Below are 20450 nucleotides of genomic sequence, written 5' to 3'. Positions count from 1 at the left end.
TAAATAAATACATATCCATTAATATTTTATTTCATGAAAGAAACAAGTTTTTTCAACAAAGAAACATTGAATTATTTGAAATGAGACATTAAATTCAGCATTAAAATGAGTTAAAACAAGTAAAAATAAAGCAATTCCATATTCTAATTCACCCCCTCAATTCCTATTTTGGATGAACCAGTGTTTGTTTATGGAAATATCACTTTTAGTCCTGGAAATGTCATGTACATTAATTAAATCATCTAATCGTCTAGAAAATCCTAATTATGTTTGGTCTGAAATATTCATTTTAATTACGACTATTTCTGTATGTACATGAATGTACTGGAGATTGGCAAAGAAACAGCAAAACAAACTAAAGAGTCTCTAGTCCACTGAGAAAGCAAAACATTTAACACTTGCCCAGGAACCTAATTACTGTGATCTCCTGCTAAATTTATCAGAGGTATATAAAAGGACCCTCCCTGAGGTGTTCGGGCAAGGGAACATTTAGTTAAGTGTGACTATGTCGTCTGAAATCTAGCGTGAAAATCTCATCTGTCCTGACAAAGTCCTTCAAAAAGTCCTGTTACATAACCTCTACAAAAACCTCATTTTAACAAGAATGTTATTTCTGCAGAGTTCAGCGTGTCCATCATCCTCAACTGAACTCATCTTTCACTCCAAACATCCTCTAGATTGAAGAGCAGCGTCAGCAACGACAGAGTACACGGAAAGGATGTTACCCAACATGCTCTGTGAGGCGGGTGGCAGCTCTGAAGTGAGAAAATAGATACTAATCAAACACTGAGATGACAGAAAGGTCGGTTAAAATGTCAAGAGACAAGGGGATGAATAAAACCCCCATAAAAAGGCAGTATCTCTCACTAAACAAATTTATTGCTATAGTACTTCATAAGAAAGACATTCATTTCTCTGGAACGGAAATGCTACCACAAAACCAAAGGCTAGATCAGGTGACCTCTGTGGGGGAAACAAAAATGACAGACAAATGAAGCCACTCATTTTAATACGGATTTGCAAAACTGAGTATTTATAAAACGGCCAGTGAGTTAACCGAAACACTAGTTGACTAATCAGTTAAAAAAGCCCTGTAAAATAAGACTGGTTTCAGGTTCACCTGACCCAAATTGGACAAGCTTCTTTTGGGAGGCACATTCCAGCTGCTATAAGAAGTGTAGAGGAATGAAAAAAGGTCTCAAGACTTGTTTTGAAAAGTATGGACTACTTTTAACTTGACACACAATATTAAAAATGCAAAGCTTGGAATGTAAAAATAAAGAGGCAAGATATGGGGCGAGAACCAAAAAACATCTAGAAAAGTGTGTATAGTTGAGGCAGTGATGCTTAAAAGAAAGTCAAAGACACCAAATAATAATAATAATAATAATAATATTAATAATAATAATAATAATAATAATAATAATAATAATAATAATTGATGTAAAATGTAATTTTTTTACTACTGTCTGTTCAAAATAAATAAAAAGATTTGTTGTTTTTTCCCCTGTTGTACAGAAATTGTATTGAACCGTGACATGCCGAGGTATGTACCAAACCAACATCTGTCTATCATGCCACCCCTATTATTAATATATTTGTATTATTGCTAGTTTATTCATTTATTATTAGTAGTATTATTAGTATTAATGCTATACGATATTATTATTATTATTATTATTAATAATAAATACAAGCAAGTTTTATTCATTTATTTAGGGACACTATAAAATATAATCTTAGCTGACACAAAACACCTAACCTGCACCTCAGGACACTACAAGGCTTATTAAAAAATTATATAAATTATAAAAAAAATAATTGCTTTTGTTATTACATTTTCAAACATTGTGTAATGTGTAATTGTGGCCAATTCCTACACTGAAAAATAAAAGTAGTTTCTGTGCTGATCATTTTGGCCTTGAAGATACGCATTGAGCTGTGACGGCAATTCTTTTAACAGCAGTGAGCCGTGGTGTGTAGAAAGACACCTGGGCTCCAGAAAGAGTGTAATAAGACTGTAACCGTGTGGGTGTCCTAGACATGGTCCTACGTGCACCCATATGTTTGTTTGTGCAGCAGCACAGCTTGAAAACAATTACTGCAGGGTGGCTGCCAGCTGATCCCGAGAGCTGCCAGTTTGTGACCCCGTAATGGAGTTGGAGCCCACAAATAGAGCTCACCCGAGAGGTCAGGAAAGGTTCAGACAGACTAGCAGGAAGTGAGTGTGCATGTGTTAGATTATGTGTGATACAGGATGATAATGTGATATCATCATGTTTGTGAGACATCTGAGGCAATATTTAAGAAATAAGGCATGTGTGGACCATCAATGACAGTAGAAAAACGTGAAACAGATGATTCAATCCAGCGTTGCATCAGTATGTGGTACACCACGGCTGATGATGTTTGAGTAACTTGGCAAGCAGATATGTCACAAGCAGATCAAACATCTGTGAGGAGCATGTGCATGAGGCCTAATGTATATCTCTATGATCACAGACACCCACTGAGAGCCAGACCGGCCTTGCATGTGTCTGATGAAGGGTAATCCTAACCCCTGCAGCCCTGCCTGGAATGTCTTCAGCTGAAGGAGAGGTCATACCACCTGTCCGAGATGAGGTTTCAGACTAGGGAATGCCTGGGACCGCTAATCACTGCCAACATGGAGAAAACTCAACCGACTCCTGCTTTTAAAACGAAACTTTCCTCAACACTCCTTGGAATTTCTTTTAGTGGTATAACACTAGAAACAGTTCACCCAAAAGAGCATTTATTTACCCTAATGCTGCTGCAAAACCCCAGACTTGTAATGAAAGTAATATGTATTGAAAATCTTGTTCTAAGCATTGGATATGGGAAACGGAGATGGATTGCCATCATTTTAAAGTAAACTACTCATTTAAATGCTGTAGTTCGTTTTTTTAAGTAACCTGTACTTCACTACATACCAAAACATAATGTCTTTTTACTGCACTACATTTCACAAATAACAGAAAATGTCTATTTCTACTTAAGTGAATCTTTGAATTGCTTTTACTTGAGTAAAAGTAATAAAGTAATACATTTCTAATGTAATTAAGCACTAAATGATATTTAATATGAAACAGTGCAGTAAAAGGTACAATATTATGCTTTGGAATGTTGTGAAGTAACATGAAAAGTTATTTTACAGCAGAATAAGGAAAAAAAAAAAGTCTGACTGTTTATAATAGATGTCAATTCAACACCAAGTATCAACTGTGTTAAATAGGAAGTGTAATGTAGGTTACATACACATAACTCATTTTTGCTGGCAAACCTATACTAGTTCATACTGCTGAGAGATTCACAAACACTTTGATTGTTTGAACACAAATGGTACAACATTACTTTTATCATGACAAGCCACACTATAAAAGTTCATAGCACACTGCATACATATGAGGAAAGCAGAAGTGTAATGAAGTGAGGCAACAGGGAAGCATAAGCTGTTGCAGAACTAAAATACGGATGTTGATGGTCTAGCTCCATTTTAGACTCCAACGCATTAACGTCTAACTATATATACACACACACAACATTTTATTTATTTATATATATATATATATATATATATATATATATATATATATATATATATATATATATATGTGTGATGCTGTAATTATGCCACAGATATACACTAAAATGGAGATGATGACGTGAAACATGCAAAAACCTTGCATGCTATACAGTATAAGCCCAACAAAAAGTTAAAAAAAAAAAAAAATGGTTTACATAAACACATATATATATTTTAGGACTTTTAGTCTGATTACTTGGTGAAAATAGTCATTTAATTTTAGTAAATCGAAAAATACTCTTAAAACTTAGTTTAAGACTGATTCAAAAAGAACCACAAGATAACTATTTTTTTTATCAGTTGCCCAACTCTGGTCCCAGTGTGTTTGATGACTATGTGAAAGATCCATATTTTTCCACATACAGCCCTAGCAAGCTCAGCAAAAACAATTTCTTACTGTAATGACACTTAATACTAAATCAATTGCCCTTGTTTTTTTAATGGAACTGGTTTTGTTTAAGAGGGCTATTGATTCCCAACCCTACATTCAGTGTACATTAAAAGAATCAGATTACATCACTATTAAGCAGATACTCAAACATCCAGTCTATTGCGCATGAATTGGCTGATTATACTGGGATCTTTCACCCAAATGAGTCTTTTCATTACGTTGGACTTTCATTAGTTTCATATACGTCCTAATGCCAAATTCCCACAGTGCTTGCCAGGTGTGCGCACACCCTGACACACAAACACACAAACAGTTCGCAAAGGAGAACAGAAGATGCTTTGTGTCACTCAGCCATGGAGGCTGTGGAGCGTCACCCTCCTGCCCTCTCATGAGCCAACCTACACAGTGCCCAACCACCTGGTCTCCACAACAACCCTTAAACACAAACAGCCCATCCAATAACAATGCCTGAGCACAGAGGGAGGGGTGTGGCCACAGCAGGTCGGTAATTCTTGTGGAAGAACACAGGAAAAGAGTGCGTGATATGGCGTGTATGTAATGGAGTAATGGAGGGATAGAGAGAGGGACAGATAGAGAGAGAGGGATAGAGAGAGAGAGAGGGATAGAGAGAGAGTGTGGTGCAGAAATGGCCCATGTACACCTGATTGACAGCTCCTCTCGAGTTATATAAATAGCCTATATATGAAACTGTGAGAGAGCAAATGTTTTACCACTGTTACCACAGACTAACGGCACTTAAGCAGCACTAAAATTCTGTTTTTGTCTAGCACTTCCGTTCATTCTGTACATCATATAGCAAAGAGTAGCATCACAAATCTTTTACTCACACACATACATACACACACACACACACACACACACACAACATTACACATCCATACATACGGATATACATTCATACATACACACACACACACACACACACACACACACACACACACACACACACACACACACACACACACACACACATATATATATATATATTTTAGTGCATGTGTATTTTTATTTAATTATTTAAATGCAGGACAAAGTGCACGACTCAAATTCTTCAAGATCATAAGAGATTCAGCATAAGCTTGCTCCATCTCACTCTGGGATGGCAATTCATAAGGCCTTCAAATTAGCAGCTTTAATTGGTGTCTGGGGAGTTTGGGGGAGTTGGGTCCACAGAGAGAGGAAATGACTGCAATTAACAGATTGGGCTATGATTGCAGCTCTGTGAGGATGCGTTTGTGGAGCTTCCAGCTGGAGGAACAAAGTGGGGATGCTTAGGGGAAGTTGTGACTTTGTTTTGACACAGTTGGTTAAGCAGGATGTGATGTGCCGGTACGGGTTAATCAGTAAACTAACAGGTACTGGTCCGGCCTGGGAGGAACAGCTGTTGACTGCAGGGTGAGGTGGGGTGTCCTCTTACCCATGATGACCTCAGACCTTTTTTTATGTTTTTGCACCATTTAACTCTTACTGAAAGGAATAGTTCAAAAATGAAAATTTGTTAAACATTTACATGCACTACAGCCATCCAAAATGTAGATGAGTTTGCTTCTTTACCTAAACAGATTTGGAAGAATTTAGCATTACATCACTTGCTCCTCTGGAGTTAATGGGTGCTGCCAGAATAAATCCAAACAGCTGATAAAAAGCATCACAAAAATCCACAACAGTAAACAATAATCAGTATAGGAAAATAATCACAACAACAATTTATCAGCTGTATGACCTCTTATTTTGATTGCAATACTAATTCATTATGCAATGACAACTGTATGCCTGTTTGCAAAATCATCTACTTCCTGGCTGGCCCGAGGGCAAGAATTTTTACATTTGGGTGAATAATTCTTTTAACGTTAAGGTTTAAACACTAATTTGCATACTGTACATCCTAATAATATAGATGGCAAAATTTCATTACTACCGGTTTTATATTTAATAAAGAATTAATAGCATTAGTCAGAATTTGGTGGACATAACACCACAACCCACTACACAAAAATTGCCTAAAATCCATATAATCCATATGCTCTACATATAATTTAGAAATCCAGGCCAATCTCCAAACTTACCCCCCCTCCCAAAAAAAACACCTGCTGTTAAATGGATTCTCCTTTTCTATAAATGACCATTAACCGCATTTAGAAATGTAAAAGGTGCCCTTTCAGGTCATTTCCCTAAAGCAAAATTGCACAAAATGCTTGCGAACAGCAGAATGGAGCTAGTGGGTCTGTGCCATTGAAGTGACAGGAGAGTGCTTCGTGTCATTCATAATTCACATAAGCGTCACAAGCCTTTTACCATCGTGCCACTCTAGCGAAGCAGCTCTGAGACAACACACCATCGTCCCTTTGCCCTTTAATCTGCACACTCAAACATCTTCCTCCTCAAATCGCAAAGGCTGGATTTGTTCAGTCAGTTGTAACTCCCTGTAGAAGCTACATCACACTGCTCAGAAAGACGCTACGCCCACAAAACATGCCCTCTGCCCAGCTGAACCCCTCTATATACGTGTATACCATCGAGAGATGAGTTACAGGCACTGTTAGGACCCAATAAACTAAATGTAATAACGACACCTCGACTTCAGTTGTATCGGAATCACTTACATTATTCAGTCAATGCTTAAATTGATATCGTTAGGGCTGAAAAAAAAAGTGGTAAGGAAAATCAATTTCACTTCTTTAAATTTGTGTTCAATTAGCATATTTTTCGTGGCTACGTGCTTTTTTACACTCGTCAAACATTACTATCGCACAAGGAGGTCAAGCATTTCTCACAGTCCGACATCTGTCATGTTAAATAATTCGCAGTGCCGGTATTTCTTTCCTCCACCGTGCAAGAAGGCAGGGCACTAAGCGCATGCTCTTTTGTTCAAGTCACAAGTACGACAATCTGCCGCTGAGAGACATTGTTACATATTTAAATAAGCTGCCGTCAGCATGGCTGCAACATTTGCATGTCTTTCCTCATATCCCCCACTCCTGAATTAACTCACCTCCTTAGTGTGTGCTTTAAATCCAATATTGTTTTACAATACTGCCATGTTGTTTAAACAACAATCAAAACAACAAAATAATTTTATTACTATTAAATAACTAATTAAATATCATTACTACATTCTAATAAACCTTCGTTTGAATATAAATGTTTAAGTAAATAAATATGAACACACAAATAAAGATTCTATTTCTGGCATTGTTCAAAAGACCCAACAAACATTTAATACATTTAATAAATAAATAATAGAATAAAATAACTAAATATCCAAGCCAACTGATCCTCATTGGCAGCATGTTCCATCCTAAAGGACTGAGTGCCTTTACTGTTCCTGCTCTTTCTCGTTGTTAATGCACAATGACAAAGGTTTGTGTGCCAACTCTTGTGGGAATATCTGCTCGACAGAACAAAGTTATCTGAAGCACGACATTGGGACTGCATATTCAGCAGCGCCCCATTTTCAGCTGCGGGACTAAGACTCTCCCCACCCACTGTGTTTCTGACAGGCTGGGGCATTCCTGGAGCAACCAGCCCATGACGAGAAGACCTAAATAAGGAAACTGCGCTTACTAATGTGTCAGAAAGACTTAAATAGTACATTCTGCTTTAACACGGAATTGGCTTTATTAAGTGGTACAGTTCTGCCTTCCACAGGGTGCTTTCTCATGACTTCTGCAGACCACCTCTGCCCCAGCTTTTCAAACGGTAATAAGTCTAAAAGGTTGTGAGCCCAGGGTCTTTGTACCCTTGCAAGAACATGTATTAGCATACAAAAAGAGGTGAGTGAGCTGCCTAAGTTGAAAGGAATGGAGGAAGAGTTGGATTTAGGAGGGGGTCAAACTCCTGCTGTCACCCCGAGGTTTGTTGTCACAAACTCCAAGCCAACCCAGGGATCTGGATTCACACTTCAAACTCGGTTGAGCAGTGTTCAACCCAGAGGAGCTGAAAGCAATAATTACTTTATAAAAGTAACTGAAGAGCTGTGAGCTCAAAGGGAACACTTTTGCTGTATCAAATGTATGAAGTTGCCTTTCCGTGTTTGCTAATTACCATTTATGCTAATAGTGATGATGGGAAGTGTTCAGCGATAAGTTGGAAATCGGGAAGGGGAAGTGAATCTAAAAGAGGAAAAGGTGTTTACGCAGATAGTGAGATGCAGTACACAACGTATTTCTATTTCACATGAAAAAGCTAATAAAGTCAATGGAGAGGTCGGCAATATCAATGCAAGCACATTTTAATACAATACAGCACTATAAAATGTGTTTAAAAATGTGACATTTTTCATGTAATGATTCAAAGATATATAACTTTCATATCGCTATTAGTATCCAAAATCCACAGGCTAAAATATAAACCATCCTATTACTCAAAAAGTCAGAGTAATATTACCTTAACTGATTTATTCGCGACTCAATATGATTAGCGTCATTGTGTTGTATCATACTCAAGTGAGTTAAATCATTACTTACAGTATGTGGATGGCAGCTACACATCTGACAAAGTCAGTGTTTAACCAACCCAACGACTGAACCAAATTTTAAACAAATGATCGGGGATTGCACTTAAAGGGATAGTTCAACCAAAAAGTAGTCCTTAAGGCTGCTATGTAAATGCTCAAAATTTAGTGTAAAAAATGCAATGCTGCAATACAGCTAGACTAAATAATGCCTGCTCAGACCCATCTCAGCCGCTAGGAAACTTGTTGTTGTGTATGTGCATTCAAGACATTAAATTGTGTAAAGACACCTAAATACCACCTCAAAAGCACCTCGCTACACTTGCAGTGTAACAGTGTAATATTAAAACCATTTTGGACAAATAATTTTTTTAATTAAATGGTAGAGCAATTGCCTCCCTACTGTGCCTTTAAACATTAATCGAATTTCCTACCGTCTTCTGAAAGTTCTCCAACAGCTGACTCAGGAGAAGGATTTAAAATTTGGCTAATTCGTCTTGACATGGACAGCAGAATCCCAGAAAAAGTTTGAGAGCTCAGCCCTCGTCTGAGCGGTGGAGTCTCAGAACGAATTTCGCTCCCCTGCTCAGATGTAGATCTTAAAAAAGGGGTTGAGCTGCGAGATAGCCAGTCCCTCTGAAGATTAGGATGCTCCAGGAGGACACCGCAGTTGGTGACTCTCTGGGGGTCTGGGAGACTGTGGACCCTGGAGATTGGAGGATTGGATCTAGCCATACTGCTGCTGCTTCTGGACCATGTCAAGCTCTGTGTGCGCATGTTCTGTCCAGTCAGGTTTCTTCTGTCAAGTACGTCCAAGGGTTCCTCGGGGGCTGAATTTGAACGGTGCTTTAGCCAAGGCCTGCTGAGGAGAGGCCAGCGACGAGCGCTCTCTCTGCCAGAAGAACAGCGTGATGGATTCCTGTTTGACCCCGTTTGCTCCTCCGATATGGCTTTCTGTTGTAAATTCATGGTTGATAAGGAGAGAAAAGCTAAAAAAGCTTAACAATATCAAGAAACAGGAAGCCAAAATCAATTTTAGTCCATTGCAAATGCTAACAATTGCATCATAGTCTCATCTCGATGAGCTAGGCTGGATCCAACCAAGTTATCCAAGCATAATACTCTAAATTTGATGCCTGACATAGCAGATAACACCGTCCCCGAGACCTCCTTGAAGAAACATGCTGAGCAAATGTGTCTCAGCGAGAGAGCGACTGGTGAGCCACCACTTCCTGGATTCTGGGTTGCTGCTAGGGTTTCTGGGAGGAAATAGGTGTCAGATACATTTGTGCGCAGAAACACTTTGCCTCGCTATCCAAACAGCGCATGTGCTGCCCATTTAGTGGCCCCATTCTGTGGTTGGTTCAAGACCAACCGTTTCATGAAAGTAAAATCGGAAGAACAAAAATAAATGTCTTCAGAGAATCTGTTTCATCAGTGACAGGTAGAGAGAATGAAAAGCCACTAGTATAAATTCAGGGTAGTAATTAAGATCATTTTAAAAATAACAGCAAAGTGTAACTTACAAAGAATTGTTTTCACTAAATTAAACTGAAACTTAAGAGTGGTTAAGGGATTTCCCTACAATCCGTTGTGTAAGAGAGGGAAAAAACATCTTTGAAAAACCGAACAAACATGGTTTCATATTCTTGATAACAAAATGGGTAGTTCTGATACGCTCATTTATTTGCTCTTATCTGGGTTCTTGGTGAATGACTGCTATGACATCCAGCACAACAGCAATTTAATGGTATGAACATCAAAAGTATTGTACAAAAAGAGACGTGGTTACAATGGATGTCGTTTTGATATTGATCACATGAAGATTTTTTAACATTTGCGGTCCATAGCATGTCGGCGCCACATTAGTACAAAAGCCCAATGAACTCAACTGAAACCGATGAACCAATGAGAACGTTAAAGAAGAAAATTCCTTCCAAACCCGATCCTTTCAATGCTGATAACTAAAAAGGGTTTTCAATGCGACAAGCTGAATCAGAAACATTACAAATATGTTTTACATTCAAATAACCGAGGCACTGTAAACAAGTATATGCCCTTGTGTCATGTTAAAAAAGAAACATACAGCTGGAGAGCAGGGCTCCCTGTCATATGCCAGATTTTGGGATTGGGCAGTACATTTCCAGAGCACAGGATTTAGTACAGAAGGTCAAAGCTGTGAATATTAAAGTCGACAATCTCTGCTGAGATTGACCATGTGCATTACGGACTCTTCTGTAGATTATGAATAAACCTTGACATACAGATTTACAAAAAGCATACAGACAAGGAAAATGAAGCAAGTTTTTTACATTTCTACAAATATATTGGTGTTAGATCACTACTGAGCTCAATAACAAAAGTGAATCAATTCCAAAATCTACAAAAAGCCTTTTAATTGGATAATTTGCATTGGGATCATTGCGTAAACACAGGTATAACAAAAGAATGTTTTCCGACAATTTTACGTGGCTACAAAATTATTTCAACCATTTAAAGGGATAGTTAATTTGGTTTTTTTGTACACCAAAAGCATTCTTGTAGGTTCATAATATCACGGTTGGAAAAAAGTGATGCCACATGGACCATTTTAAAAATGTCCTTATTACCTTTTTGGGCCCTGAAAGTGTCAGTTACATTGCTGTCTATGCAGGGTCAGAAATCTCTCTGATTTAATCAAAGATATCTTAATTTGGATTCCAAAGATGAATAAGGGTGTTACAGGTTCGGAAAGAAATTAGTTAGTAATTTGTCAATGAACTATGCCTTTAAAGCCTTAATCTTGATGACCAGGCAAACCATTAAATGCAGGTGAGCGAAAGAGCACTGAGATAAAGTCACGTTTACACTACATCCGACATGCATGAGCTTCTATTATTATACCATGTTCTGAAGCAATTTCCTGCCTTTTGACGCCCTGCGAGAGTCCAGTCTGGACAGTAGCAATTATCACCCTGTTACAGCCATCAAACAAGTTCTGCGCCTGGAGGCAGCGCATGAAAGCAATCATTAAACACCAGTATCCCACTCCCACTACTACGAGCGTGAGATGCAGATAAATGCCATTATCAACAGCACAATCTGATCTGAAAAAGAGCAAAGGTCATGTTTCCTTTCAGTGTTTCAGTAATTGTTCTACAAAGCACATACGGTTCGACATGTAGGTCATTATGACCGATTAAAAGAAGTGCTAATGTGGGTCTGATAACATTTGTTGAGTTCGTGTAGCTCAAAGCTGCTAGTCCTATCCTTTTTTCTCATCGCCAAAAAAAAAAAAAAACAAGTAGTAAAGGAGGACGCATTGTCTACAAGTCTGACCACAGGAAGTAATGACACAAGGCCCTACCGCCACTTTGTCGGAGTGATTTTTTTAGCTGTACTATTTAGTGCAGGAGGAAATCAGGAGGGACAGGGTATGCACGCACACCTCTCTCCTAAAAATAGCATTAGGCCCTACAAATCTGTCAGAAAAGTATCAGGAGAGGGCAGAGGGGACAACAGGCCACATAAAAAAAAGCAGCACAACCACAGCACATGAAAGTCACACCAGTGGTTTGGATGCACTGTAACCTTTGAAGGCTACTGATGATAAAGATAACAAAAGGATCATGAATCATATCATGAAGACATGAATCATTATGAAGACCTGACAGTTTGAACCAGTTAAATGAACTGAGGCTGCAATGGAGTGTTTTGTCTTTTATAAAAAGAGGCACTTTTAAAATATCCAAGATAAGACTCCCACACTTGTATGTTTACAAAAAAAACCCCCAAAAAAACCTTAAAATAAAAAGAAACTGCATGAAAAAGCATATTAATAATGACATTCATTTTGCTGCTAAGTGTTATATAATTATATTGTGAATATCTGATGTAAAACCCAGCCCTAGTTCCTGGCAACATCCCATACTGTAAACACACAGGCATGGATGAATTCTTCCATGCATTTATTTTTCTCTCAGCAAAACAGACCCCCCAGAAACAGAGGAGTGTGTATTTTTAACCCACGCAGTGGTTAGTGCTCTCGCTTGGGCTCTTAAGTAGGGGAAATCCTGCCACCCCCAGACATCACCCCAGTGTGGAAGCTGAGGAAAAAAATAAATAAATAAATAAAAATTCCGTCTCCTCCTCTGTACAGCAGGCCCATGCAGGCATCAACAGCAGCCCAGACATAATGTTGCTTTCAAACATCAATCTAAGAAATAGCTGCTCAGACTTGGAGTCCTAATTGCATGAAGCAGATCAAAAATGACCCTCAAATGATTACAGAGGAAAAAAAACATGAGACAAAGAGACACTTCTCTACTCTCTCTCATGTTATTCTAAACTTTTATCACCTTCTTCTATACAACGATATTAAGGTGTTTTGAAAAAAATGTCATACAATGAAAGTTAATGGTCTCCAAAAAAAATATTTTTTGGGCATTCATACAAGCTTGGAAAAGATGAGGCATTGCAAGTGCTTCAGGGATTTTACATATTTAGCATTTTGGCACTTTTGGTTTCATCGTCCTGAAGCCTGTTTTTTTTTTGTTTTTTTTTTATAGGTTTTGTTAAATGCCAGAAATAAGGTTTGTGGATAGCACAGGCTAAATAAATTTTTCCGTTTTATTCTATGACATAAAAATCAGTTTTTGAAAAGGGTGAGTTGCTACCAAGTGGCTTAATGTGACTATTAAGTTTGTCAGGGACAATAAACAGGTAAACTCACGTACTAACTAGTCTGCTTTTACAGTAGAAATGCATTTATAATCATGCTCTTTTCAAACTATTTTAAATAAATCTGTCATGGAAAATTATTTTAAAATACATAATGAGAGTTGTCGAAAGCTTAATGATATCAACGTTATAGTCAATGTTTATCTTTTTATTCCTGACATTCGAATGCAAGCCCATTGCACATTTATGTCTGAAATTTTTGGCACATTAAAAAAACCAGACTGAACTTCTGGGTTGGCCTACAAAAACATCACAATTGCAGCACTCTGTGACGACAGTTTACATTTATGTGCGAACCATCGCTTTAAAGTTTTTATTTCGATCTGACTAAAAATAGCCCTTGACATTTTGAGAACTAAGAGGAAAATTATGACACTTGTGGAGAAGATCTGCCTCAAAGGACTCTTTAAGATGGGGAAAAGGATGTCAGGAGCTCGGCTTCACCTGCCTCGCTGTATGTGCTCAGTCCAGCAGAGACGCTTTCTAAAGCTGTTCACTGCAAAGCCCTGATAAGATAGCAACAGACTGAGTGGAAACACAAGATTAAAGGTCTTGTGCAAAATAGATGAGATGGCCCACAAAAAAAACTGGAAAGATATTTCTCAGTGATGCACAAGCACAAAACAAGAATAGAAATGCATTTACAAAATGCACACAAATAGATAATGTTGAAAGCAAACATATGCGCCCTGTACACATACCTTCAGTGTCTTAATGATGTAGACGTCTATTTATGCGAAGGCGCCACATCATTGAGGCTTATCTCGGACTAAGTGATAGGCATCTGAAATCTTTTATGAAGTAACCGTAGAGCTTTTTCCAATTGTGGTGCTGTAGCTGTACATTAGCATGGTAAAACTCTGCAAGCTTCCCACAGTAGACTTCGGTCAGTCAGACACGAAGGAGCCCGCAGCGCCTGACCCCATTTAGCCGTTCTCGATCAACAAATCAAATGGGGCTTTCAGAGTTGCCTAATATCCTTAGGGTCTGCAAAGTGCATGAAACACACGAAGGGAAGTCTGATTTTCTTTAGCCTTTCATTGGTGCTTGGCTCTCTTTTGGCAGCTTGCACAGCATTGCTAAGCAGTGAAGTGTGATCTGTGACTCTTACCAGTCATTTGCAGAGCAAACAGCGCACAACACGAACCTCTATATCAATAAGACAGTCCATAACAACCTTCAGGCTGAAACACGCAATTTCAAGATACAAAGAGTAAGACCATGACCGTCGATTCTGACAGAGTTGCCTGGCACCCACATTAGAGATAATGTCGGTAATGGCTCACTATTAAAGTGAAGGAACAGTGGTTTTCAACCGCTTTGGCTTTTCAACCCAGATTTTACAATGAATAAAATTGGCAACCAAAGCAAAGAACCAAAATTGTTCAAAATTTTTACTCAAAAAGACTGCACAGTGAACATAATGAGCTGAATACAAAATGGCTAATTTTGATAAAACATGTATAACAAGATATAAAATAAAATAGATTTTCTCAGAATAATCATTGAATTTCATTAATCAGATCCAATGATTGGTCAGATCTGTGTTTTATGCATGGACAACTTTTAAGCAGCAAACATATATATATATATATAAAAAAAAGGACAAAAAAAAAATGGACAAAAATGTAAATTAAAAATGTAAAAAATTTGATACACTCCAGTTCAAAAGTTTGAGGTCAGTAAAAAAATTTTTTTTATGAGTTTTCAAAAATAACTATTAGTTTCCACAAAATAAAGCAGCATAACATTTTTTTTAATTGATAAGAAATGTTTCAAGCTAAGAAAAAATTGGAATGTTTTTGAAGGATCATGTGAAAGACTAGAGTAACGGATGCTGAAATTACATTTTAAATTATATTAATGTTATGTCATTTGAAATCATAATATTACCAATATGTAATGTATAAAGTATTATTAACACTTCCCCTTTCTGATTATAAGTAACCTACTATGGCATAAAAAGTATGTTATTAACAGTAATGTGAAAAAAATATATGTATTTTTAAATATTTGAAAGATACTTTTACCATGACATTCTAGTAATATATTTTTTATTCCCCAATGATAATTTGTACAAAAATAACAAAACAAAAAGGATTGTTTTGTATAATGCAACTGCAGCAGCTACACCTACCAACCATCCATCTTCCAGAAGAAGACATGCAAGAGAGTACACACAGCTGGTATCGACCAATCAAATGCTAGCACTGCTAATGGGAGGGGCCTTGTTATGCTCATGATGTCATTCAGTCCCTCATGCTTTCTTCAAACAAGCCAGCTAAAGTAAAGCATTGTGTATGACAGACATTGCGTTATATGTGCTTAGTGGTCTCAAAAAAAAAAAACCATTTGGCTAACCAGAGCTCTACAATACTTGCTTCAAATTTTTCAACAAAGATGAAATCCCTTCAGGCTCAATGTTTACATAAGCCAAGTCTTCCTAAATAAATGCGGTTGCCTTAAGTGTACCAAAACGGTAAAAGCTTTAGAACTGACGTGAAGGTGCTGCTGAGGGCGAAATCTAAACGCTGAGGGCTCTGGTTCCTGTGAGAGCATATCAAATAACCTTGGCGTCACATGAGTCTCTGCCAGTAACATGAGATTGTGGAAGTCAGACTGCAGCGTGGCTTTTATTATCCATTTGATTCAGGCATTTTTGCTCAGAGTGGTCACGGTGAATCAGAGCAGACAGGTGGAAAATTACCATCTAGGCTTTAACGATGAGGAAGTGCCTACCAAATATGAGCGGTCATCAATTATAGCAGCGCTGAATGTTAAACAAAAGAACCTGAAGGTTTATCTTAGATCAGACCACCTCGTCTTTCTCATGTTTCTCCATCCCTTATCATTTCCCTTTGGATATCTTGCTCATTTTCTTCCCGTATCTGCCAACCATGTGTATCTTTATCAATGGCAGGTGTACCATACAGGCCAGAGAAGATATACTTCCCCTCTTGACAGCTTGGCTCAGATGATTCCAGATGAGCGGAAGCTTTACTGATGCCTTTTTGCATTCGACCTGCTCACCCGTAATGAATCACATCCATCAAAGGGCTGTGATAAAACACACGAGTTACATTAACCCGGGGCAAGAGAGCATTTAATTAATAGAATACGCCACTCGGAGGATACAGCCCGACCTTGAGCAACTTCTAATGAATTATCACAGAACGCACAGCTACACTGGATACATACAAATAGAGGAATATTATAATTGGATTGGCCTACTTACAGGCACAGATGAGTCTCATTTCAACCATAGAAATTCAAAAACACCAAATCCTCAGTGCATTTTACGAAGACATGAGCTGGTTAACAAGAAGATGCTGTTTAACCTTAGGGGTGTTATCGCAATCAAACCAATTAAGCCAATCAATTCTGACAATCCATGAGTCCTTGGGGGGGTGGAAGTAACACTCCTGTATCAGTCTTTAAAAGAGCAGGCAGGAAACACATGCCACCGGTCTGCTGACACGCTCTAATCGATAGCCCAGTTTGGCAGGAATTCTTTCATGAGATCTCTTGCACGTGGAATTAATGTTCAGGCGGGAGAACGCAAGCTGCAGAGGTTGTCAGAGTGCTGAAACAGACATTCTTAAGTCATTCATAACAAACAAAATTAGTCATTAGAAATAAGCCAAATTTCAGGAGACTCAGGAATCAAAAAGAAAGCAAAATTAAAAATCAGCAATAATTTAAAAGTAGCATTGCACAGCATTTTCCCAGTAATCAATTTAGGCAGAAAAATACATGCAAAATGTATACATATATTTAATGGTAAAAGAAAAGGCATTATAATAAAAGTAATTAATAAAATCCATTCAGCTCCTTTATTTAAATATAAAATGCATTTATTCTTATTTTAGAATAAATTGACATTTTTAATGCACTAAAAGACATTTCTAGTTTTAGTGCATTATAAAAAATAGGTCTCAATATGAAGATTAGGACCTCGCAGTGAAATAAGGATTTTGTATTATCCTGAGAGGATTATTTTGTGATAAATGCCACCTTACTGTGCATCATCCCATTTATTGCATGGCTACTTACCAAATAAATAAAAAATGAACATAAAATATTGATCAGAAATGACCTTATTTTGTGGGAGGTAATATACAAGATACGAAACTACCACAGCTAGTGGTCATTACAGAACAATGTGACCACAGAATCCTGGGACTGACAAATAAGCATCAAGTAGCCTATTCCAGAAATTCATACAGAGCAATAGAGGGCATTATAATGTTCTCTACCATGTTTTATTGCAAGACGAGGAGCAAAATATTTATCCAAGAATGATCAGGCATGGGCCTGAAAACAGGAAAGGGGGCTTCCTGTGTTTTCAGGTAACGCCTGGAATCCCAGGACATTGTCTTCCAGCCACTCAGTCTCCATGAGTGAAAGGAAAGGGTGGAGAACTAATAGATACCTGCCTTCGTCTCCTGGGAAACACCAGACCGCCGCACTCCATTGACCCTCAAAACATTCACACTTAAAACTAAAGCATCAACCCAAAAAAAAAAAAAAAAAAAAAAAAAGGATTTTTTTTTTTAACCACAGATGACTTACCCCCAAATTATCAGCATGTTGTTCTGGAAGATCCAAGGAGACAAAGGCACCTTTGAACCAACCTTGGGAAAGGAAGCAAAGCTGGCGGCCTGGTGCATCAGAGTCAAGCATGTGAAACTCTTGTGACTACAGTGAACTCAATTCAGGACTCTCCAATTAAGGGGATTTTCAAACTGAACGTTCAGCACCGTAGGCAACTCACCAACATGCTGATGTGGAGTACCTGGGCACTGCATCAAACTTGATGAGGAACTTGACTAGGCAGCATGTGCTCCACACAACTCATCAGTCTTTGTGACAGAAATCACTGAAGAACAGTCATTATCCCAGTCGGTTTCGCAAGAGTTCAGTGCTAGAAGATAAGCTCCTCATTTTCCCCGTTTCCAGTTAACCTTTAATAAGCTTAGACATGAGAGTCTTTCTGTAAATAAAAAAAAGTGAGCATCCACAATCCGCATTAAACAGGGCCTAATCCTTATCTATAAGGTGCTTAATAGACTGAAAATCAGGGATTAATGAAGAGTCAAGTCAAGGACATTTAGTCATTTAAACTTAATTAAATCTGACTTTGCAATTGAATTTTAGACACAACCTGGGATGCAGAAACTCAATAATAAAATTAGACATCGCTGCTGCTCTACTGATCTATACACATATACAGCTTAAACTGGACAACATGATAGATTTGTTTCATTTATCAATATCAAAAGTGGATCTGCACACTACCATTAAAAGTCTGGGGTCAGTAACTCACACTTTTTTCAGCAAGGATGTATTAAATTAATCAAGCGATAGTAGATCGTGAGTATTATAGCTTATAGTGTTACAAAAGACTTTCATTTCGAATTAATGCTTTTTTTATATTCATCTAAGAATCGATATAGGAAAACAGCATATAAAAATAATTTCTGAGGGATCATTCATAATGTATTCAGATAATATATATATATATATATATATATATATATATATATATATATATATATATATATATATTTTATTTTTTTTTTTTTTTTTTTTTTTTTTTTTACAATAGTATTGCTTTCATTTATTTTTGATCAAACAGTCTTCATCTGAAAACGAATATCCATTTTCATACGGTACTTTCGTGCAATCAACGTAAAAATATTAACTTCAACATATAGATCAATGTTACAGGAATCTGATTAGCTTGACCATATTCATTCCTAACCCTACCCGATACCCAAACGAAACATTAATTAATAACAAATCAGGAGTACACTGAAGCATAGTAATCTGTTAATAGTGAGAAACAGAAAAATGTGAAAAAAACGTGTGTACTGAAAGCCTCGCTGCTCTCTGATTGAAAGTCCACACGGAAATGTTTCGTAACCACCAGTGAGAAGAACAACCCTGGCCAAAACAAGTCCATGAATAGACAAGCTGGCATGGAAAACATTATTTTTAACAGATACATAAGGGAAGTGAGTGGGAGAGAAGCCGGCCAGCATCCTTATTGAGCTATTTCAGCCCTGGAATGCCACGATGAACGCACTGGTGCCGGTTGCTCTGGAATTTTGGAATCCAGTCCACTGAGATCATTCTCGGAACGGTCTGCTTACATCATAGTCCCGGCCCTGTCTGCTGACAGTTACAATGAACGAACGAACGGTTCGCGTTGGGCGGAGGGGAGGTGGTGCGAAGGGGCGCACATCCTGAGCCGTCCACGGCTAACACAATTCCACCATTCACTCCCACCCTCCTCCCCACCCTCCTCTCGGCTTCCTTTACAAGATTAAACCCATCTAAGAAGCATTCGACAGCATTCGCTTTCATCCACCGCGGCAGAGCCGTCCCGGACCTTTCCATCGCAATATGAGGGGCATGATGCAAGAAGCTCGGTGTAGGCAAACTTTTTGAACCGGCAGCCCCAAACAGATGCCAAATCTGACAGGGCTACCTACACACCCGCCAACCCCCGAGCTTTGTGTAAACGACTGGAAGAAGCATTTATATATTTCCAAAATTTCACTCCAGGCAACAACAAACCCAAAAAGCGCACGGAACAGGCTGCCTAATGAAATTACGAACCCCCCATTTAAGTACATAAACGCCATTTACAGAACACAATTGGCCCTTGAATAAGCCTGTGTGGGAGGAAAATGAACTATAACAGAACAGTTATATTATTAGTGTCACTCAGTGACTTGTTATTGCTATTAGACTTCCTAGTAATAACAAGTCACTGAATGAACACCACCAAAGCCCCTGCTCTGCTAATTATTTCAAAACTGTGATTCACTACCCGCTATCCGAGGAAGAGATGTTTAACATGATGAGTATGTAGCTGCCGTGGTCATTTAATTATGGATGATATGACATCCACGCTGAGGCCAGATTTAATGTGAGAGGTGTGACTGCTCTCTGACTGTCAGTTATGACTCACTTCTGTCTCGCTGTGAGTTTGGGCTAACACCAGTGGGAGCAATTTAAAGACAAATTCCAAATAAAAAGAAAATTATGTCATTGGGTGTTGAAAAGCACATGAACAGAGAAAAGGGAATTCTTTACACATTACAACACATCATCTGGATTTGAACTTTTTCCCAGTGCGGGCCTGGAAAGTAAGATTAAATCGCTCTGCATTTCAAAACAAAGGGATAGTTCACCCAAAATGAGAATTGTGTCATAGTTTACTCATCCTCATGTCGTTCCAAAACCGAATGACT

The 20450-nt window shown here is 38.1% G+C and overlaps 1 protein-coding gene across 4 annotated transcripts in view; it reads right to left on the bottom strand.

Annotated features, from left to right (window-relative positions):
- The window catches only part of rasal2 (RAS protein activator like 2), a 51083-nt gene extending 41395 nt beyond the window's left edge, over positions 1-9688 (bottom strand). For all 4 annotated transcript variants that reach the window (XM_043259164.1, XM_043259179.1, XM_043259172.1 and 1 more), the window contains exon 1: positions 8904-9688. In XM_043259164.1, coding sequence (XP_043115099.1) covers positions 8904-9438 — 535 coding nt within the window. In that variant the 5' untranslated portion in view covers positions 9439-9688. The remainder of the gene's footprint in view (positions 1-8903) is intronic.
- Between the last annotated feature and the right edge of the window lie 10762 nt (positions 9689-20450).

This window comes from Puntigrus tetrazona, chromosome 2 (genome assembly GCF_018831695.1).
Source record: "Puntigrus tetrazona isolate hp1 chromosome 2, ASM1883169v1, whole genome shotgun sequence".
Classification (NCBI taxonomy): Eukaryota; Metazoa; Chordata; class Actinopteri; order Cypriniformes; family Cyprinidae; genus Puntigrus; species Puntigrus tetrazona.
The sequence above is the reverse complement of the archived record's forward strand: the minus strand, read 5'-3'. Positions and strand labels throughout refer to the sequence as shown.